Here is a 24,187-nt window from a genome sequence, read left to right as displayed (position 1 = left end):
AGGAAAAGGAGGGAGCGCTCCCGCCCCAATCCCTCCCCGCCAGAGGTCAGTCGTCCGGACAAATTCCTTCAACAGCTGGGAAAAAAAAAAACCCCACCACCCTTGCCTTTCGTCGCCACAGCAACGCCTCAGTATCCGCAGCCGCGCCGAGCGGTTCCCTTTGCCTCTGGTCAGGAGGGGAAACCCAGCGCTCGCTCCCTTCCCTTCCTCTCGCTCCTCCCCTCTCTCTCTTTCCCGAGTAGGGTCGAAGGCGGCCGTGAGAATTGCGCTCCGGCTTAAACACAAGACCTCATAACAAGTGCCTCGTTTTCGCTCCCCACTGCGCGCCTTCGCCCGTCTCATTTTGCACCGCGCCGCCGCAGCTGCCTCGGCAACATGGGCTCGACCCCAGACAGCCACGAGATGAACGGGCTGACCACGGCAATGGGGAACGGCAATGACAACGCCAACGCCAACGCCAACGGGGACGCGACGCCTCCAGACGAGGTAAGAGGCTCTCGCTTTCTCTCGGGCGGGCAAGCCAAGAGGACAAAAACCCATTCAGCCGCGACCGGCCAGCTGCTTCTGGGCGGGAAAGCAGGGCGAAGGTGCCCCGCGGGCATGGGGTTCGTCAGCCAGCGCCGCGGAGGCCTGTGTATCCGAAGAGCCTGCTTTCCCTGGCAGGCAAGCGGGTAGAGGTCTCCTCTTGGAGGATGTTTTTTTTCGGGGGGCACCTCCGAAGGAATGAGGGGCTTCTTCCCGGCGCGGAGATTTCCCGTAAATCGCGTCTCGCTTTGGAATGCCTCCAAAGGCGAAGTTGGATCTCTTCAGACAGCGAGGGCGGCTTTCCGGCTGCTCGGCTGGGAGAGATTTAATGCGCGGTGGGTGGAGGGGCCGCTTGGCAAGAGGCTGCTTGTTTTCCCGTGCATAGATGCCAGTGGGCAATGTTGTGGAAAGAAAGAAAAAAAACGATGGAAGATGGCAGAACTGGGAAGACTTTCCCACCAATTTACAGGAAGAGACAAACAAGTGGCCAGATGACATATGGCATTCAGGGAAGAAAAAGAACCACGATTGGACTTAGAATAGATTTTTTTTTAATTTATTGGCCAAGTGTGATTGGACACACAAGGAATTTGTCTTGGTGCATAGGCTCTCAGTGTACATAAAATAAAAGATAGAAGTTAGGCTAGGGAGAGATGGACTACTAGAGTGTACCAGCTGGAATCTGATTGGCCCCAAATGATTTTCCAGGAATCTCTTAAAGCGTGGTCCTGTCAGGAGGTTTGGGGATCTCATGGAAATAGGGAGCCGGTGAAATGGCTATAACGCATGTAAGACTTTAAATGCACTCTCCCATTGGTTTTGTTTATTTTTGTTTTTATTGGTTTCAAGGCTTTGTTTTTAATTGTTTTCTTTGAAATGTATGAGTCACCTGTGTGAAATGGGCAGCTATCTATATTGGACAAATAAATAAGTGATACACCTTCCTCTATCCATTCTGCAATTTGAGAAAAGGTGATTTAAACTTCAACAGAATTTCATTCTGAGACGGTGTAAGTGTGTTCTAACCCCAAATGCTTCTTAACATGTAGAGAATTTAGTTCTTCATTTCCTTTATTCTGGAAGAAAATAGTTTTATAAATACCTTGATTGACTTCAGGCAAAGTATTTTTTGTAACACATGGATGTGTTATGCAAGAAAGGGTCACAGTCACTCGTGCTTCTATCTTTTTTGATTTTAACAAAATATTCCCGAATTAAGGGGTTACAGGGTAAAAAAAGAAAAGAGTGTATCTGCCTTCTGTGAAACTGCTTTAGAACTCCTTCAGCAGTTTTATAGAAATCACATGGTTGAACTGAACTGGGTATCCTTTATGCTGGGGCTTACCATGGCACCACCCTGTCATCTGTTTTCAAAGTCAGGACTGAAAATGGGTGGGGGAAAGAAGAGCACTAAATGTCATGTCTATAAATATTGCCTTAGCTAGTCAGTCTTTGGGAACATTACCAATTTTTTATCACTTATCACATCAGTACGTCAAAAGGAAATTAGGGATACAAACTTAGTGAAGTAAAATCCTTTAAACTTGCCACCAACCTCACAAAAACCAGACAGGATTTTCTCTCATTTGCTTTTCAGTTTGGAGATGGAAAGGAATCCCATCCAAGCTTCAGTAGGAAAGGTGTGAGAAGGGAAGAAGATATGCGCTCCCCAGTGTAATTCTTTCAGAAACATCAAGAATGTATGTGGGTTGGAGAATTAATTTACACACATGTGGCAATGTCTCTAAGTAGAGAATGCAATCCAGTTTCTACAAAGAAACTGGCAACAGGTTCCCTCTAGACCAGTGATGGCTAACCTTTTTGCTGTCACGTGCGAAGGGGGGGGAGCGGGGGTGGTGGTGTCGCGCACACACGTGCCCCCACCCAGAATTCAATGTGCCTCCCTGTGCATGCGCACGTGACCCCCACCCCCGTGCTCCCTCCGCTTTTGGCACACGATGGAACAGTGGGCCTGGCAGGCCCATTTTTTGCCCTCTCCAGGCTCCAGAGGCTTTCCTGGAGCCTGGGGAGGGCAAAAAACGGCCTTCCCCAACCCCCTGGAGGCCCTCCGGAGGCCAGAAATGGCCCGTTTCCCGACTTCCAGTGGGCCCAGAAGGCCCGAAAATCAGCTGGCCAGTGCACACATGTGCGCTGGAGCTGAGCTAGGGCAATGCTCACGTGCCCACAGATATGGCTCCGCGTGCCACCTGAGGCATGCATGCCATAGGTTTGCCATCACAGCTCTAGACATTTTGAGATAATTCCCTTCTGTATGGTTATGGTCTTTGGGGATAATAAATTGTAGCAGGGCCTTTTTTTAAAAAATTTTTTGATTTATATGCCGCCCTTCTTCGGAGACTCAGGGCAGCTTACAATGTGTTAAGCAATAGCTTTCATACTTTTGTATACTTTATACAAAGTCAATTTATTGCCCCCACAATCTGGATCCTCATTTTACCTACCTTAGAAAGGATGGAAGGCTGAGTCAACCTTGAGCCTGGTGAGATTTGAAATTATAGTAATTGCAGACAGCTTGATGTTAATAACAGTGCTTTAGTCTGCTGAGCCACCAGGCTCCTTTTCTGGATTCTAAATCATTACTGCCCCTACATTAAAAGGATGGCCTTCAGAAAGCATGTTTCCAGATAGACTTTTCTTTTTTTCAGAAATAACATGAATCCCTTAGTAAGGGGAGATCAGAAATTCTTTGCTACTAACTCTTGTTGCTTCATAGTCATTGTACTTTAGGAGGAGAGCCATGTGTGACAGAAAGGTGGGTTATGTGACCACCATTTGCCATCTTCTCAGCTGGTTTTTAACAAGCAAAGTCAATGGAGAAAGCCAGATTTACTTAATGACCACCTGATTCACTTAACAATTGCAGTGATTTGCTTAACAACTTAAAAATGACCTTTAAAGGTCATAAAATCAGAGATAACTCACATAACTGCCTTGCTTGCAACAGAAATTCTGGTTCCAATTGTCATAAGTTGAGGACTACCTGTAGGTTGACATTTTCTTGAAATCATCAGGAGTCAATTTTGACTTGATAAGACTTTACTAAAACATCAGTCGTATTGAATATTGTAGAGATATTGAAAATACATCTTTGTCTTATAGCATGTCAGAATTTAAATGGTTCCAAAACAAGAGTATAATTCAGGAATATATGAAATCAAATGAATGTTACCTTGCAAGAAAAAAAATATTTGAATTGAATAATAGTTACAAGGATTCTACAAAAGGGTCTTCATGTCTATCATCTCTGAAGCAAATTCCTATTTCAGAAAAATATTACTTATTTCTTATATTCAGTCATTCACTCTATTTAGCTTGTCTCACACACGAAATATCAAACTCAAGCTGAGAGGTTATAGGTTATATTTCTTTAAACATCTTATTTACATCCTCATAGGTTAATTTATTCCCTATTTGCTACCAAAGAGGAAATAATTTCTTAGAGCTTGTCAAGAGATAGGACATGCCAGATGTGTGTGTTTGAGCATTTGACAAAACTATGACATCTGTAAAAGTTTATGTACTGCTTTTTAAATAACTGTCTACTTCTTAGTTGGATGATTTTGAATCTCAGTGAATTATGCCAGCCAGAAGTGAAATTAGAAAATGCACGTGTCATAGCATTAAGCCTATGAATCAGATTCTTGTTTACTTTCTCCGCTTATCCAGCTGTTATTTCATGTTCAGGCATATTGCTCAGTGATATTGTAATAATTGACAAGCCACTACAAGATTCTACAGAATTTTTGTAATATCTCTCAAGATAATTTCATTATTGGGACTGATGTCTCCTAATATCTTGATTGACAAGCCAGTCTTTCTAATATTGGAAAATTTAATTTCATATACATATAGATCTAAGTACATTTTTTCAGTTTTTCACTGTAATTTGATGTCATAAAAGTTAAATAGTTAGTTTTTCCTCCTTTTTCTCCCCATTTATTCTCCTTTCCAATTGTCAGTGTTTCCCTTTGCCTGTTCAGACATCTGATAATCCTATCTAAAGGATTTCTTCATTGTAATAAGTTTAACAACTGGAAACAGTCTCAGTGAGGTGGATTCTTCATGGAATATATATTGTCATATAATTGCGGAACTGTCCTATTTCCGGATAAAATGACTTAGTCCAGGCATGAAAATTGTGTCACAGGGGAAAAAAATCATACAATGATGATGCTTTATCTGTGATGGAATGAATAATCCATTTTGTGAAGCCTACTTTCAACTTCCTTTTTGTGATGAAGGAATTGTGTAAAAAATTGCCGATTTGGCGTTTTGTAGTTGAGGAGCTGGGATGTCCTCGTGTCTTATAAAGCATATTCTGCAGAGAGAAAACATTAAAAGACATTTTTTGCAGAACAGAATTTGATTAAACATTTAATGGCTTTTTATGTAAATGAAAATGTCTGCCTCAAATTTAGGTGTGCTATTGATAGTGCTAATTCCTAACAACAACCCTTACTTGCTATCATAGCATGTTAAAATATCTAAGTGAAAAGTAGATATAAATGGACTTAAATCCTGAGAAGCAGTTCATTGTGGTAATTAAACAATCGAGAATTCCCATTTAAATTACATTAGTGTACTTAAAGGTGTTTTCATTTAATTTGTCTAATGTATTCCTTTGAGATAAGAACAAAAAAGGAAATGAAGGAAATAAAATATATACACGCCTAAATTCTACAAGATTGTTTACAATGGATGCTTTGTCTTCTGAAACAAGCCAAAGGTCCCATTGAAAATAGACATAAAGCCATTTCACAGATTGTACTAAGGCAGAATTGATGGAGCCAATAGATGTGGTCCTTTGGGAGGAAGATTGGTGATGGTAGGTTGAGTCTTGCAGAGACTTAAAGCTTCAATTTCACCCATTAAAAGCCTATTTTCAGTGTTGCCCTCAATATGGCAGACAAACTTACTAGAATTTTCAAGTCAGTGTTACATAGTATTATAGTAGGGTGAATCCAAAGAAAGTACTTGGTGGAATATATGAATCCTCTTTAAATGACATTGCTTTGAGTTAAACAAAGTTTCTTTCATAAAAGACCAATATTTCATTTTATGGCTCTTATTCAGTGACATCCAGTCACTTTCATCTTAACATACAAAGTTACTATTCATACAGGCTAGACCTGAGTTGTTGCACAGACCTGTAGTCTAGAGAAAAAAGCATGAAATGATGCTTTTAACATTAAAAGGTCAGTATTTACATTAGCAATAGGCTAAATGATGAAATCTCCCACTGTGGTTTAACACTTAAGCTCCACCTAACCTAAAATATTAAATAAATAAATCCTTTTCTCACTGTTGCTCTTTTCTACACCTAATGGATTTTCTGACAAATATATTGAAAAAATATTAGATGGAATTTTTTTCTGAAATGCTGCAAAGTTGTGGAAGTTGGGAGAATAACTCCCCTGAAGCAATATCCTGTGAAATTCTAAATAAGTGTCTTAAATAGGGAAACTATTTTTTGCATAAGTTCTAAATCTTATCTTGATTGCAAAAGCAGTCTTGTGAATACATACACATATTTTTGGTGCATAATTCCAATAATTGCATTCATTGCATTAAATTTTGAATGCTAAAATGGTAATTTTCTGAGTTCAACATGATTTTAATTCTGATCTCATTAAAATCATGTTTGATGGAAACAAGCCTGATACCAATTAGAACCGTGTCCTCTCACAACAGACTTTATCATAATGACACTTTTAGGAGTAAAATATGGCAAATGCGGTAAATAACAATAGGCATACTTTGAAGGGCAATAAAATAGTTATATAAAGCTACTGTTTCAAAAATGTTGCTAGTGAACAAGCTGTAAAATCACTCAAAGTGAAAGTGAATTTAACAGAATAATAGAATGACAGAGTTGGGAGATCTTTGAGTCCAAGCCCTTGCTCATGATTCAGGATTTTACTGGAAATGTTAACAGAGAATGTCAAATTGTAGTGCAGAAAAATGCATTGGAGGAAAAGGGAGAATCCAGTCGTGATATACTCTCATTTCATTGAAAAGATCTCTACATCTTTTCTTGCTGCCTCATCAGGCGTATAAAAACCAGAGCTGTGCAAAGATCTGGATTCAAAAGGCTAAATGTGATTTAGAATGCATATGGGGGCACACATATCAACTTTGGGAACTTGTTAAAGCAGATTTGTCTTTTTCTGTGCTAACAAGGTTGTCATGCACAACTGCCAGGAAATCCTGGAAAAATATACCGGTACGTTGCAGTTTGCTCTTCAAATCTGGTTCTCTGAAAAGTTTTACTCAATACAGAATAATAGAATTGTAAGAGACCTTGGAGGTTCTCTAGATCAACCCCCTGTGGATGTCTTAATAATTAAAAGGGATATACAAATAACAAACCAAGAGAATGTCCTGAATAATTCTATATTCTAATCATCCTATATTGGGGGCTTGTTAAAGCTTTGAAAAAGTTCATGAGAAAGGACGAACAAAAAATAAAAAGAAATCAAATTCTAGGGCATTTGTAGGGACTAAAATCAAAATTGTTGAAAGAAAAAGAAGGCAATATAAACTTGGTTTATTTGACCAAGGTTAAAATAGATATGTCCTTATTTCTGGTAACCGTTAATGGACTTTTGTCATCAGGACTGAAATAATGAGGCTTATGAATTTGTTTATAGATAAGAGATGGGTTATGGAAAGACAATGTCATTTATTTTAAGAAAAGGTGATAAATTACTAAAATTGTTTATACTTATTGTGATGAAGGAGAAAGTTTTAAATATATATATATATATATATATATATATATATATATATATATATATATATATATATGTTTATTTACTTATTTATTTATTTATTTATTTATTTATTTATTTATTTATTTATTTATTTAATTAATTTATATGCCGCCCTATTCCTGAGGGACTCAGGGCGGTGAACAGCGAACGATAAAAATACATGTAATACAAACGTTAAAAAAACCAATTAAAATATACTAAACACTCTGGTCCTAGATAATTCAAGACAACCCAGTTTAAAATAAAATCAAAAGCAATATAAAGGGAAAGTTAGGCCAGGCCGGCCTGCTGAAACAGGAATGTTTTGAAGGCACGTCGGAAAGTGCGCAGATCCAGAATCCTCTGTATCTCTGGGGGGAGCTCGTTCCAGATGGTGGGTGCCCTCACAGAAAAGGCTCTTCCCCTGGGGGCCGCCAGTCGACACTGTTTGGCTGACGGCACCCTGAGAAGCCCCTCTCTATGGGAGCGTACTGGGCGATGAGAGGCTATTGGTGGCAGAAGGCAGTCTCGTAAGTATCCCGGTCCTAAGCCATGGAGCGCTCTAAAGGTGGTAACTAAGACCTTGAAGCGCACCTGGAAGACCACAGGGAGCCAGTGCAGCTCGCGCAGGAGGGGAGCCACATGGGAGCGCCATGCTGCTCCCATAACTACCCGCGCGGCCGCATTCTGGACCAGCTGGAGCCTCCGGGTGCTCCTCAAGGGGAGCCCCATGTAGAGATATATATACATATACATATACAGTCAGGTCCAGAAATATTGGGACATCGACACAATTCTAACATCTTTGGCTCTATACACCACCACAATGGAGTTGGAATGAAACAAACACAATGTGCGTTAACTGCAGACTGTCAGCTTTAATTTGAGGATATGTACATCCAACTCAGGTGAACGGTGTAGGACTTACAGCAGTTTGCATATGTGCCTCCCACTTGTTAAGGGACCAAAAGTAATGGGACAGAATAATAATCATAAATCAAACTTTCCCTTCTTAATACTTGGTTGCAAATCCTTTGCAGTCAATCACAGCCTGAAGTCTGGAACGCATAGACATCACCAGACGCTGGGTTTCATCCCTGGTGATGCTCTGCCAGGCCTCTACTGCAACTGTCTTCAGTTCCTGCTTGTTCTTGGGGCATTTTCCCTTCAGTTTTGTCTTCAGCAAGTGAAATGCATGCTCAATGGGATTCAGGTCAGGTGATTGACTTGGCCATTGCATAACATTCCACTTCTGTCCCTTCAAAAACTCTTTGGTTGCTTTTGCAGTATGCTTTGGGTCATTGTCCATCTGCACTGTGAAGTGCCGTCCAATGAGTTCTGCAGCATTTGGCTGAATGTGAGCAGATAATATTGCCCAAAACACTTCAGAATTCATCCTGCTGCTTTTGTCAGCAGTCACATCATCAATAAATACAAGAGAACCAGTTCCATTGGCAGCCATACATGCCCACGCCATGACACTACCACCACCATGCTTCACTGATGAGGTGGTATGCTTAGGATCATGAGCAATTCCTTTCCTTCTCCATACTCTTCTCTTCCCATCACTCTGGTACAAGTTGATCTTGGTCTCATCTGTCCATAGGATCTTGTTCCAGAACTGTGAAGGCTTTGTTAGATGTTGTTTGGCAAACTCTAATCTGGCCTTCCTGTTTTTGAAGCTCACCAATGGTTTACATCTTGTGGGGAACCCTCTGTATCCACTCTGGTGAAGTCTTCTCTTGATTGTTGACTTTGACACACATACACCTACCTCCTGGAGAGTGTTCTTGATCTGGCCAACTGTTGTGAAGGGTGTTTTCTTCACCAGGGAAAGAATTCTTCGGTCATCCACCACACTTGTTTTCCATGGTCTCCCAGGTCTTTTGGTGTTGCTGAGCTCACTGGTGCATTCCTTCTTTTTGAGAATGTTTCAAACAGTTGTTTTGGCCACGCCTAATGTTCTTGCTATCTCTCTGATGGGTTTGTTTTGTTTCTTCAGCCTAATGATGGCTTGCTTCACTGATAGTGACAGCTCTTTGGATCTCATCTTGAGAGTTGACACTAACAGATTCCAAATGCAAATAGCACACTTGAAATGAACTCTGGGCCTTTTATCTGCACATTGTAATTGGGGTAATGAGGGAATATCACACACCTGGCCATGGAACAGCTGAGAAGCCAATTGTCCCATTACTTTTGGTCCCTTAACAAGTGGGAGGCACATATACAAACTGCTGTAAGTTCTACACCGTTCACCTGAGTTGGATGTACATACCCTCAAATTAAAGCTGACAGTCTGCAGTTAACGCACATTGTGTTTGTTTCATTCCAACTCCATTGTGGTGGTGTATAGAGCCAAAGATGTTAGAATTGTGTCGATGTCCCAATATTTCTGGACCTGACTGTACATATACATATCTTCTTTTACTATATTTTTCTTTTTCAAAAAAGCAACTGGATTCTGTTTTCCTTGAAGATGTTTCGCTTCTCACTCCAAGAAGCTTCTTCAGTTCAACGTCTTCAAAGAAAGCAAAGAAAGTCCAGTTGCCTTTTGAAAAGGCACCTTTGAGACAACCATGACCTGGATGGCTGCGAAACTTCATAGATACTTTTCTTTCTACTTTTTCCTTTTCTTCTTTTTTTATTGTTGCAATTGACTTTTTAAAAATAAAATTACTATTAAAAAGACAATATTCTAAGCATTTGTAGAGTGCCAAGTCATTACGTAACAACAGGTCACTTTGAAAAGAAAAATGCCAAAAGAAATGAAAATGAAAAAAAGAAAAATAATATAATTTTCTTGAGTGCAGAGCACAGGCTTAACTCAGCTTCAGTGAGTGCCAATAGTCTTCGGCCATCCCCTGAAGGTCCAAGAGTTCTGCATAGCAGCCTGCACATTTACCTTAATGGCCACAACAGGGAGAGCCAGGATTGTGGTCATTAAGTGAAACAATCATGTGGGTGCCTTGCTTAATGATCCCAATGATTTATGGGTATATTTCTGGGCTCAATTGTGGCTGGAAGTCAAGGTCTAACTCTATCTGCCACCATTTATTCTGTAGCACAATTGCACACACTGTTAACACCTTACTCTTGCATGTTTTATTCATAGTGCTATTTGGTGCAAGTATACTTTGCTCTTGGATTAATTGTTTATTTTCATAGGTCTTATCAGTTATAAAACAGCAGAAACAAGATGCCTGACAAAAGGATATTACAACATGCCTGTTTCCTCTATTTGATTGTGTGGGAAAAGAACAGAATTAATATGGGGATTATTTTCACTCATTAATATTGCTGACATTTCAATTATTTTAGTACTTTGTATACCATGTAACTCTCGAGCAGATTTACTGCAGATGTGGAGCAATTTGTAGCTTACATGGAAAATAAATATGGAAGAAAGTATCAAATGGGGGAGAGGTCATTTCAGCAGCTAGCTATCCTCAAAACACTACCACAGAAACATTAACTGGGCATCCAATATTTTTTCTTTTCTTTTCTGATGCTATTTAAATATTTGATTTGATGCTCTTGTCTTTGCTGAAAAAGCAAAGGTTTTTTTTCAAAAGGCAACTGGACTTTCTGGTTTTTCTTTGAAGACGTTTTGCTTCTCATCCAAGAAGCTTCTTTAGCTCTGACAGGAAGAAGTTTCTTGGATGAGAAGTGAAACGTCTTCAGGAAAAAAAACCCAGAAAGTCCAGTTGCCTTTTGAAAAAGCACCTTTGGAACAACCATGACTTGGATAACTGAGAATCTCCATAGACATTTGATGCTCTTGGGTAACTTTTTTATCTTAGTAAAATGATTTAATTTAGTAAAATCTGTAAAAATTCTACTGAAATTGATGTAAGTGAGGAAACTTGGAAACATGTTTGTCTCCATAGAAAGTGCTTTCTGGCCTGACTTTTGTGTGTTTAGTAGTATGCTATTGCTAAGTGCTTGATGTTTACTGGCTAAGCCATGATCTCAAGAGAATGATCAGAAATATATTCTGATTTTATAAAAAAAACAAAACCAAAAGTGTTTAGAAAAGAAGTATATTTCCCCCCAGTAATGGGATAGTTAAAACTTTTATAAAATAGAGAAAAAGAAAAAAATGTTAAAGCATGGACATTTAAGCTGTTTCTTGTCATTTCCCAAACATAGGTCATGTTTAGACTTAGTTATATTCCTGCTGTGAATGCTATATGTTTTTTCTCCTCTCTCCTTCCATTTTAATATATTTGTAATGAAGTGTTTTAAGACAGCAGTCTCCAACCTTTCTGGCTCCAGAGACTGGGGAGGAGGGGATGGTTGCCTGTCTGCAATCTAGCTCCTGTGCATGCACAAATGAAGTGTCACACATTCGCCTACTGCTTACGTGGCCCAGTTCTAAACAGGCTGAGGACTGGTGGACTGGGGGTTGGGATAGGGGTGAAATCCAACAGGTTCTGACAGGTTCTGGAGAACCAGTAGCAGAAATTTTGAATAGTTCGGAAAACCAGCAAATATCATGTCTGGCTGACCCCAGAGTGGGGTGGGAATGCAGATTTTGCAGTATCCTTCCCCTGCCATGCCCATCAAGCCACGCCACACCCACCAAGCCAAGGGCACAGAACTGGTAGTAAAAAAAATGGATTTCACCACTGGTTGGGGACCCTTGTTTTAAGATATTACAATATAATATGCAGTGGCCAGTGCTATATCTCCTTAATCTGAACTGTTCCATTTTTGCCTTCAGTCCCTGTAGAAAGTTGTTACAATTTCAAACAAACATGTACCGGTAACTAATTTGAACAAGTTATTAATTTTCCCACCCCTATCATGTTTATAATGCTATCTGAATCCTTGCTGATAAATGTCTTTGAAATGTTTTTTGCCTTTCAGGATCGAAGACAATGGCTACGGTCAAATAGACAAATTAACATGAACCATTATGCCAATAAGAAGAGTGCAGCCGAAAGCATGTTGGATATTGCTTTGCTCATGGCCAACGCATCCCAGCTGAAAGCTGTGATGGAGCAAGGACCCTCTTTCGGATTCTATGCTCCACTGATCATTCTCATCAGCATCTCACTCGCACTTCAGATTATAGTTGGTGTGCTCCTAATATTCCTTGGTATGTATGGCAACCTAAATCATTGCTTATTTTGTGCCACAGCACAACTGTTTATGGTACTGTCATGGCTTAGGCCCGGGGTACTTGCAGGACCATCTCCAGCCGTTCTCCCATCGTCCTGTGCACTCTCACAGAGTCGGCCTCCTCAGGGTGCCGTCGGCCAAACAATGTCGGCTGACGACCCCCAGGGGGAGGGCGTTCTCTGTGGGAGCCCCGACCCTCTGGAATGGATTGCCCACTGAGCTCAGGACAGCCCCCGACCTTCTTTCCTTCTGTCGCGAGCTGAAGACGTGGCTCTTCTGCCAATTAAACTGATCCGTTTGGGGGTACACTGGTATAATTTTAAATCATTTTTAATTGGGTTACTGATTTTAATTTGGTATTGTATTGTGATTTGTATTGAAGTTGTCATTTTGTAAGCCGCCTTGAGTCCCTAGGGAGAAAGGCGGCATATAAATCGCAATAAATAAATAAATAAATAAATAAATAAATAAATAAATACATACATACATACATACATACATACATACATACATACATACATACTGTTTCCATTTTAATAGCAAAATGTTTTTTAAAAAGTGTTTTATAGCCAACTCCCCTTTTTACACCCTAAGATTTTTTTTAAAAAAACTTTTTATTCAATTTTTTTTTAGGTGTGAATATAACTGTGGAGATTATTAATTTAGCATATGGGAAATCTATACATGCTAGACACAATGCAGTCCTGACAGCCTAGATTGCTAGTTCTATGAAGATTCTCAGTCATCCAGGTCATGGTTGTCCCAAAGATATTTTTTCAAGAGGCAACAGGACTTGTTTCTTCTTTGAAGACATTTTCCTTCTCATCCAAGAAGCTTCTTTAGGATGGGAAATGAAACATCTTCAAAGAAAAACAAGAAAGTCCAGTTTTCTCTTGAGATAGATTGCTAGCTCATCTCATTTGGTGCTTGTATGCCTATCCTTGGTGAACCACAAGAGGCAAACTAGTTTTACACCAATTAGTTAATGGCACTTGGCTTGCTAGCTCTTCCAGGCTCCTCCACCAGTCACACCTTGCCTTGTATCACGATGCCTTGTGTCTGGCCAGGGCCAGCTTCCACTCTCTGCACACATGAACACAGTTAGGTTTTCCCTCCCACCACTCTGGAGGTGAAGTGTAGGGACATAGTCCCTCACCTCATCAGTGCATTTCACATTGTTCCATTCTTAATTCCCAAAGAGCTAAAAGGAAGAGTATCATGCCTACCCCATGAGTTTGAATCCTTTACTGCTGGACAATCAGATGGCTATCAAGGGAAGATCTATACAGATGCATCAGGTTCACTTATATAGATGATCATCCTGACTTGTAGGCATCCAGGGATGGAGGCAGAACCATTGACCAGACTTGCCTAAGAATTTGCTTTTGGGGACCGAAAATCTAGTTATTAATAAGAGCAAAGTTGGCAATGAATACTGCCTTGTCTTTTGAAAATAATATCATTTATATGACTGCCCATCTCGCAGATGTGAATCTGGGAGGCCAACAACACATTAAAAATCATGCAAAAAGTAATATCAATTAAACATTTAAAAAAAACAACACCCTACAGTGGTTACCAAGAACAAACCCAACAAGTATGCTACAATATTATAAGATCTTGTCTCATAGGCCATCCAACCTGCGGTTCCCAATGTCTTGAAGCTAATCCAGGTCTTCAGCAATTTGCCAAAGGCTGGTAGGATCTTGATCACGCTAATCTCTAGGATATGGTAATCCTTTTCAAAAGAATAACACATTTGAGAGTTGTAGTGTACTGCTTATTTCTAGTATATAAGAGGAGGAATGAGTAGATTCTTACATAAAGAAGTATGTATAGTCATAATTATGTAATTCTGTGAAATCATTTTGTGTGAGTAATCATCCAATAGTAGTACATAAGTACATAAAGGCCTTGTGTCAAAGATTTTTTAGCATCATAAACACTGAATTTCATAATCTTTAATTTTCAGGAAAATAATACAACATTTCTCATGGGAGAGAAAAGATCTCCCAATATTTTCTCAGATTTCTTGTAGGATTTCTCATCCCCATTTTCAGAGTTCAGTATGCATGAGTGATATTTTTACTTCATTTGTACACTTTCCCATATGATGGAATTATTAATTAAAAATGATAACTAGTCCTTCCTGGTATAAGAGGGAGAGCCAGAAACAGTAATCATCTTTTCAGAAACTTAAAGGGCTCATGACAGCTATAGGGACTACATCAAGAATATAAGTTTTTCCTTCCAAGTCAGTGTTAATAGTTTGAATAGCAATAACAATAGCACCTAGACTTATATACCTCTCTATAGTACTTTATAGCATTTTCTGAGCAGTTTACAATGTCAGCATATTGCCCCTAACAATTTGGATTTTACTGACCTCAGAAGAATGGAAGGCTGAGTCAACCTCAAGCCTGTCAGGATCGAACTCCAGACCATGGGCAGAGTTAGTTTGCAGTACTGCATTCTAACCACTGTACCACCCAGACTTGAATGGAAGAGAATTATTCCTTGCCAGGCCAACCCAGATGAGATGCTGTTTTAGAACTATTGCTAAGGAATATTCACAGCTTCTCTTGACCCATACCTCAACACAGCTCTTTCTATCCTCCAATATTAGAGATAATTGGTCTTGGGGCATTCTGTGCCAGGTGGGAAGAGAACCCCAGTACAGAACTCTCTATTCAAGAGTAAACATTTTTCTGTGTTTGGTTCTCTAGGTGGTCACTGGAATTGTAATATAATCATCAGCTCTATGGGATTGCAGGCTAAAACATAACCTATTTTTTTCAGGGATCATAGATTATCATTCATTTGCTCTGGGAAATTATACATTTTGGTAGAAGATTATAGATATTTACTTTTGTGTCCAAGAAGTAATTTTTAGCTCAGGAATTGCATAGAAACCTAAGAATAACATTTTTAACACAATGTATAAACTGAATTATACTTGTCTTCTACCAGAAGATTGTAACAAGTATTTTAAGTACACTGTCATTTTCTACATGCATATAGAGTTTTCTTTGTGGGTATATATTAAATAGTATTGTATTAGGAAATGAAACATAGTCATCCAGCGCTGGAAGCAGGCAGTAATAAAGATATAGTTTATATGCCAACAGTTTGTAGTGAAATAACTCAAGAGCATGTGCAAAATATCTTGCTGAATCGGTCTAAAGGCTTTTCAGATTCAGCAATCTTGTCCCATATGAGATCACTAGATACTAATGGGAAACCACAAGAAGAGCATAAAGGTGATTGTCCTCTCCAAGTCATATTTTTCAGGATTGGTATAAACCATGTGTCTTATATTGAAGGAAATTTAGACATCAGTTACTAGAAGATTTATTTTTTTTCATTAATCCCATATATATTTTCATAAAACATATATTTTCTCTTTCACTGACTTTTTTCGACCTTGCATCCCAACAGGATCAAACTGCAGGCCGTGGGCAGAGTTAGCCTGCAATACTGTACTTATACTGCAATACTTGTGCCACCAGAGTAGATGGTGAAACTGCTGTTAAAATAAAATAAAAGATCAGGAACACTTTAAAAGTTGATGTTATATTGGCCAGTTGCCTAGTAAATAAAGAGATATATTTCTACTCTGTTATAGAAAATAGTCTTGTTATGCATTTATGATAAAAGAACATCAATATAATATTTCAGTTGTTTTAGGACTCTTTAGAAGGAATATTTGAAATCTCATGATTTGAATGGTTTCTCATTCTCAGTGTATCTAGTACCTCATCTCAGTTGTCCTTTCTTAACCCTTTAGGCATTGCCTTTTCAGCATAAATGAGCTTGTTTTATTCTGGCTCTGAGTGACCTCAATGTATCTTTGAAAGAAAGATCTCTGGTCTTATTCTTTCAACTTCTTTTTTTGCTAACCTTCTCTTTATTTAAACATTTCATTTTCAGAATGAAATGTGACTGTTTTAAACTTTGCAGATAACGTCATAGATCAAATAGCACTGTGATTAGTTTCCAGTTGGTTGAACAATATTCATATTTTATCTAAAATCTTTTGCACCAATTCAGTTTGAATCTATAGTTGTCTTCCTATCGATCAGTTCTATTACCATTTACATTATGTGAGATGTAAAGTATTTTAAAAGATTACCATTCTGAAGATAATTAAGACTACCCCTCCTTTGCCTGCCTTATAGATTTCATTCTTTGCTATATAATTATCTTCATACTTTTTATCATTATATCCCATTATTTGGGTGGTGGTGGTTGTTGTTGTTATGGTCTAATATTGTCACAGAAGGTGTCTCAGCAGTCATCTAGTCCAATTTCTTGCTTGGTGCGTCATCTACAATAATTATATGTGGAAATATTATCCTCTGGAGGTTTCTAGCTTGTTAGTTCCTGTGCCGCCTTTGATGTAGACAGCGTTAAATTCCCTCATTGTCACAAATCCACCTAGATATGAATACAGTCACCATGGGAATGTTCTCTGTGCCACATATCCACACTTACACATCAAGAAGAGAGTTTTTGGAGGACATGGCTGTTTTAATTCTTACAAGAAATATTCTTTATTTATACTAATGTATTCTGTGAAACATGAATTTGGAACACTTTGTAAATATCCGGAAGAGAAGGGGTTATGTAGGGATGAAACATTGTGCCCTAACAGGCTCTCAATGGTGACAGATTCCTGGTACAAAGGCAGGTTGAGCATGGGAGATGGATACAATTGACAGCAGTAGGAAGAAAATATGAATGATGTTTCTTGCAATGATTGTTCTGCATTATCATGTTGAGATATACAGTGGTAGATTTTTCTTTTGCTTTTTTTTCTTGGTTACTTTGTTTAGAAGACATTGGCTTGTCAATAGTCTTGTAAATTGTAGGGTAAAAAGGGGAGGAAGGAAGCTGTCAGCTTAACTACCAGAATGGTTTTTTTTCCCTGCCTCTTTTGTTCCTTCGTCCACAGTTTCTTCCTTTGATCGTGTTCCAAGTCTATGTTTTTGCAGTTGGATTATATGTTTTTCCCCCCCTATTTTCTTCTGTCTTTTAGATTGTGAGGGCTGGGAACCATGTATCTCTCTCAACTTCCCTATTTTACAGGCTGAGAGAAAACAGGAGGAGGACAGGAACTGATTTTCTTTGCTGTCTTCATGAGATCAAATGAACTTTAGCCCACTTGAAAATGTCACAGCTTCTTTCCCAGATTAATGTTTAAGGAAAGACACAGGGCAGCACAAACGAAAGATTTGCCATTTGAGTTGGGAATGTGTGGAAAGTTTCCTCTTGGATGCACTATAAATCAGGGGCCTTTGGGTGTGGGTGGGTGTGTCAGAAACATTTAGGATGGCAGCTGTGCCAGTGATATCAAAGACCTGCCCCCTATTTATGTGCATTGTGACAGATGTAAAAATAAGGGATAGGATATTATCATTAACTTGATTTTTTTTTTAAATTCCCCCAAGGTGCCCCTGCTATACATTTTATCTGCAGAAAACCCTATATTAATTGCAAGAGCTTTCTTTTTGAAATGGAAGGGGAAAAGGAATAGTTTAATCTCTACAAAATGGGAGGAATTCCTCTAATAAAAAGTTTAACATTTCCCCATACATAAGAACAGTTTCAAGTTCAGCTTTATACAGCCTATTTGTTATTCCCTCTGAAATCTTAGAACTCGGGTTTGTTCATACAGATACTTGCATTAAAAAAAAATCCATGCTTCCATTGCTATGGTGAAATAGCTACATATCAGCTCTAAAACCGGATGAGTCTCTTGATTTGAAAGCCTCTTACTGCAACTGGTTGATATTCCTTTCCAAAGAACTCACCCTGGGAAAATACCTGAATGTGTTAATCTAAACTGCAGTGCTGGCTCCTGGAAAATGCATTGTGTAAGAGTGGTGATTCTCTTACGCTTACGCTTCTGAATTTCCTGAAGCTCACTTCCACTTTTTAGTTCTTGTGGTTTCATACAGGAAGAAAGTGTCACAACTAGGATCCACAGGTCGAGGTATGAACAGAATTGGTCCTTTACCCCAAAGTGGCCCTATTTGCAATTGTTATTATATAAAATGCACTTTTGACCCTCTTTGATCCCCACTTTGGGATAGCTGGGAAGTCTGCTGCTTAATGGAACAAAGAAAGGAAATCCCCAGTTTGAGCTAGAACTAGATTAATTATGGGGATTCCCGTCTGCATTTCCTGTAAATGTTATTTTTTAAAATCAAATACACTTTAATAAGTAACCGAATTAAAATGTGGAATATTAATTGAATAGAGGCAGAAATTCTAAACATATTATTATAGTAATAATATATATATATATATATATATATATATATATATATATATATATATATATATATATATATATATGTTTTCTCAGGTTTTCGCGGGTGTTTGTATGTAGGTCTTTGGTTATTCGGGTCTTCTCCCACGTAAAATTGGAAGTGTCTTGGCGACGTTTCGACGAAGTCTCATTCGTCATCTTCAGGCTGGTGTTCTCGGCTTCGTGCTTCCAGGAGCAACTGGACGAATGAGACTTCGTCGAAACGTCGCCAAGACACTTCCAATTTTACGTGGGAGAAGACCCGAATAACCAAAGACCTACATATATATATATATATATATATATATATATATATATATATATATAAATTTGATTTATATGCTGCCCTTCTCCGGAGACTCAGGGCGGCTTACAATGTGCTAAGCAATAGCCTTCATACTTTTGTATATTTATACAAAGTCAGCTTATTGCCCCCACAAACTGGGTCTTCATTTAACCTACCTTAGAAAGGATGGAAGGCTGAGTCAACCTTGAATATTAACAACAAAGTGCAACCCATTATAACAGCATAGCAAACGGTCAAAAGAAGGGAAAAAATAACAACACTCTTCAGAAGGAGGGAAACTGAGACATTGTCCTATGGCTCTGAAAGTCTGCATAGTCCTGGGATTTGGGATTCATATCTGAAGTGGGAAAGTTGCTTGGGATGGATGGATGGGTGGGAACTCATCATACCTGTTGGCACCTTCTTAAGAAGCTTCACCATTTTCTGGATTTGCTCCATGGCACCATAGTCCTGGAAAAATACAGTTGAGTAAAGGAGTTGATGATAGTATATTGCTTCCTTGAGTATCCACAAAGAAGTTCATTTCTGAAACCAGAAAATAAAGTCTGGTCCTTTAAAACAAATCAATTTATTTCAGAGTTGTCATCAGTATATATGGCCAAAGAATTGAAGATGTTGGCCTTCAGGGTGTGATTGATTTGTTCTTTAAGTGTATATTGCATACAGACATCCTGGCATCTTTTCTTTATCCTTCTTTGAATAAGTCTGAGTTGGAAGGAGTGAAAAGAAAGTGTTGGATTAGAGACTTGCCAAAGTGTTTTCCACTCCTGGATAGGAAAATAATGAAGTATACGTCTATGCAATACTGTTTTTCAGTTGTAGAAAGATATTGTTCTGATTGATAAATGCAGTTCATTTAATGGCGTTTCTTATGACTACTGAATTCAGTGTTGGTTGTATTTTATTTCAATCAGCAGGTTGATTGAAATATAATGATTACCATAGTATAACATATACCAAGTGCAACTATTACTATGTGGAAATCCACTTTTTTTTTAGCTTAAAAAGGATCCTCATCCTCATATAATAATTTTTTGCACATCTTTTTAATTACACAGAAATCCCTTTGGCATGCAATTTTGAAATGTTACTTCCTCACTCTGACCGCTTCATTTCCAAAAGTTCATTTGTGAGAATATAATCTGTTTCACTGTTCTTTCCTTCTAGTTAAATATGACCTTAATAATCCTGCAAAACATGCCAAACTGAACTTTCTCAATAACCTTGCCACTGGACTGGTGTTTATTATAGTAGTTGTCAATATATTTATCACTGCTTTTGGAGTTCAGAAGCCGTCTCCCCCAGTACAGAAGGCATAGAAAGGTAAGCTCCAATTTAGAATAGAGTATCATAAAAGTCCGAAAAAAGTCTGTTTCTTCTTGTAGAGCAGGAATGTCAAACTCAAAGTCCTGTGGTGTGCTTAGATCTGGCCCATGGGGCTACCCTGGAAACAATGAAGGACCAGCCTGCGGTGCCTCTGCCAGCAAAAATGGAGCTCAGGAGGGCCACCTGTGACCTCTCTGAGCTCAGTTTTTGCTAGCAGAGAGCTGCAGGTGGCCATCACGATAGAAAATGGAGCCTCAACTAATGATGTTGAGCTGGCCATGCCCCCTGGCCACACCCCACCTGAGATCAAACACAACCCAAATGCATCCCTCAATGAAATTGAGTTTGACACCCCTGTTGTAAAGAAACATTTTTATAAGTCTACATCATTTCTATGTATTGCAGAGTACAGGGTGTTATAGATGGGTTCAGGAGTAATACTATTTTTTTATTTTATATCTGTGCCCTAGTCACAGTAGAAATTGCATTACTCTCCTTTGAAACTCCTCATGAAGATCAGAAAATTTTCCTTTTCATGTTCAATAAACTCTTTTTCCATTTTTAATTAATTATACTTAGTTTAATTGCACATTGTAAAACAGTGGAACAACGACAGTTAGTCAGTATTTCAGAAAGTACATCTTTCTGTTTATGTCTAGCCAAATATTAAGATACACAGAAAAGACTTTTTATGTTCCATGTGAACATAAAAAGAAAACAGGGCCTTCTTGCTTATGGCAGAGTGATTATAGAAGCTATCTCACCAGGACACTGAGTTGGTATTTAACATTGATCTTATTTCAGATCTCCAGGGTTCCTTCCAACTCGGTTTTTCTGTCTCTGCTTTTTAATTTCAATTTTAAATGAGTTTTGATGGATAAGTAGGTAGGTTGATAACATTAACAAATAAGCTGGAATCAACTGAAATTGGCTAATTTCCCCAGATGACAACTAACGCAAACCATTGTTTGTTCAATGGTACAGATAACAACAAATCTCAGTTAGTTGAAAATGAATGCATGTATAAAAAGATAAGAGGGAAGTTTATGAACCCAAAGCTTATTCATGCCACCTTTCTAGCATTATACTGAAAATACAATCAGATTATAGAATCAGTTGGGAGAAATAGTTTAGTCCACCAAGTGCCACATTGCTCATGAGATAGAAAAAGGTTTGGAATATGAAAAATAGTCAGCACCAAACTCTCTTATGGACACCGCCATTGTTCTTCATGACATTTTCCTCCCTTATGAATACTGATAGCTTCAGTTCATTTTTGCTGAAAGATCCAAACTTAATTGCTTAAAGCCATGCATTCCTATCAAACAGTGATTCTGGGAATTAAATATGTACAAGGTAACTATGGGACAGTGCTCTCTTCTCTTGTTGTGAGTTTATTTTATGTCCCCTTCTCTATAGAAATTGGTCTGAATATTCTGTGATGAAATGGGGAAAAGGAATTAAAGGGGCTACTTCAAATGAAAATAAGCAAGCTGCATTCGATCCTTTAACTGGTTTTTCATTTTTCCTTTTTTCCTGCCAGAGACCAACATTCTTTAAAATTCTGAAGACAGTTTCTGTATTTTGTGCCAGTTTCGCTTGGATGAAGAAACTCAACAAGCATGTCTTTCTTTGAGTTGGATTATTTACCAGAAAGGCCATTTTATATACGTTCTTAATCTTATAAAAATGATGGGCTGCCATTTGGAGGAAAACTGAATTTTATTTGTAGCGTAAAGAGTTGCAACCAAAGATGCTTGCACTGAACTTTCCACATAAACCTATTAATATTGCTTTAGGAAAAAATGCAGTGTAAATCACGGAGACCTTCTTATGACTATTGAAACTCAGTCCCTGTGCCTTCACAGAAATGCTGAACCAAGAATGAGAGCATCTATATATGAAAGCATGGACTTTGCATAGGTAGGGAAAGACCCATGTACATTTCAGCATTAAACAATAATTTGGTCTACAAGACTTTCAAATCCCAATGCATTATGTAGCTATAAAACCCAAATTGTTCATTTTTATATAATTTCATATGAATAATTATGTCTGGTAGGGTGCTATGGATAAGAAGAAAGTGAATGCAATCAGTGCAGAAAGTGATGGTCATGTTGGGACAAACAAACATTTGTTTTGCAAAGACCACTTCCCTTTAATTGGTCACTGATAGTCATTCCAAGTGTTCCAAAGAGGTGGGTGTCCAACCTTTTTTTTTCCAAGTAGAAATATATATTGTACAATTTTGTATTATTTCATTGATACTGTAGTCTGCTTAGAACAACTGTGATGTGTGAAGCCATGCCTTATGGCTTGTAAACCATGGTTTATGGCTGAGAACATTTTGCGAACCCAGCCAGTTATTTAATAAACTATGGTTAATTCAACTATAGTCTAGCATGACGCATGACCTTACTGTGTGAACACATCACAACTTTGTATAAACGCATTATAATATAGATCAGAGGTGTCAGACTCAAGGACCGGATCCAGCCCAAGGGGTGCTTAGATTTGGCCCGTGGTGCCGCCCTGGAAAGAGCAAAGGACTGGACTGTGGTGTTGTGCCAGTGAAAACAAGCTCAGGAGGGCCGTCTGCAGCCCTCCCAAGCTCCATTTTCACAGGAAGAGGGTTGCAGGAGGCTATGACAGTCAAAAATGGAGCTTGGGAGCCTGTTTTTACTGGCAGAGTGCTTGGGCCACCACAGGCGCCCCCGACATGAGTAACGTCGAGCTGGCCTTGCCTACTCTGGCCCACTGAGGTCAAACACAACCCTGATGCGGCTCTCAATGAAATCAACTTTGACACCCCAATATAGTTTTGTTTATTTCTTGCCTCTGGAATTGCTGTTTATTATAGCTTTTGATCAATTGTTTAAGAGAGTTTATCTTTATATAGTACTTAATCAGAACAATTTGCTTGCCTGACTAAAATGGAGCAAAACTCCAAGTTGCATCCAAAATGTAATTTCACACAATTGCTAGGGGTTGTTTGTGTGTGTGTATGTGTGTACGTGTTTGAGTTCCATCTACTTTACCATAAACTAAGGGATGATGTAAGGGAACAATCAAACACATGTGTTGTTGTATGTGACAGAATAGCAAATTTATTCTCATTTCTTTCCTTCTTCCATATGCTACACCATTTTGAGTATCTTAAGCATCTGCCAACTTTCCATGTTACTCACAAACAGAATACATACAGAGATAATAGGGTCATTTCACCCTGAGACTTGTGAAGAACAGGGATATAAAAAATATCTCTCATTCCTTTTGTGGTCCAGTCGTTCTGAAAGAATACCAAAATGGTGCTGCACCTTTTTTTTTACTCTTTTTGTGCATAATGTCAGTGAGAAATATCTCTCCGTGCTCATTTTGCCTAGTCACTCTTGATAGTGAGATGGGTGGCATATAAATTTAATGAATAAATAAATTTCACAACAAGGACCATAATTTCTGCTTTAAAAAGAATTACTTCTCACTGCAAAATCTTGATAGGTCTATCTTCTTTATATTAAGGATGGCTTGTCAACACTTGAATAGAGAAATGCCAAGGTTTTCCCCATTTTTCCTGCTTCAGTGATCAAGACTCATTCTAGAATGCATCTTAGAGTGTATACCTCTTCATGGATCTTTCCAACACAATTCAAAAGCCACAGTGCATTTTTCTCTGGCCTGCACTGCTAACTTTAAAACTGTAAAGTAGAAATAGAAAGGCTCATCCTATGCACAAGATGAGAAGCAAATTTTGATTGTATCAAATTTTTCTCATTATCATCCTCTCATCCTCTCATTAGCTTTTTTAAAGTCAATCTA

At 38.6% G+C, this 24,187-nt stretch overlaps 1 protein-coding gene across 1 annotated transcript; it reads left to right on the top strand.

The window, feature by feature from the left end:
- The first annotated feature begins 249 nt into the window (after positions 1-249).
- NINJ1 (ninjurin 1) lies at positions 250-24,187 on the top strand. The gene is made up of 4 exons (XM_070936976.1): positions 250-486; positions 12,171-12,402; positions 20,213-20,368; positions 21,915-24,187. Exons 1-3 carry the CDS (start codon positions 376-378, stop codon positions 20,362-20,364), a joined length of 495 nt encoding a protein of 164 aa, XP_070793077.1. The 5' UTR covers positions 250-375; the 3' UTR covers positions 20,365-20,368; positions 21,915-24,187.

This window comes from Pituophis catenifer, unplaced genomic scaffold, assembly GCF_029215685.1.
Source record: "Pituophis catenifer annectens isolate HBS135680 unplaced genomic scaffold, rPitCat1.0.hap2 SCAF_2, whole genome shotgun sequence".
Lineage (NCBI taxonomy): Eukaryota > Metazoa > Chordata > Lepidosauria > Squamata > Colubridae > Pituophis > Pituophis catenifer.
The sequence above is the reverse complement of the archived record's forward strand: the minus strand, read 5'-3'. Positions and strand labels throughout refer to the sequence as shown.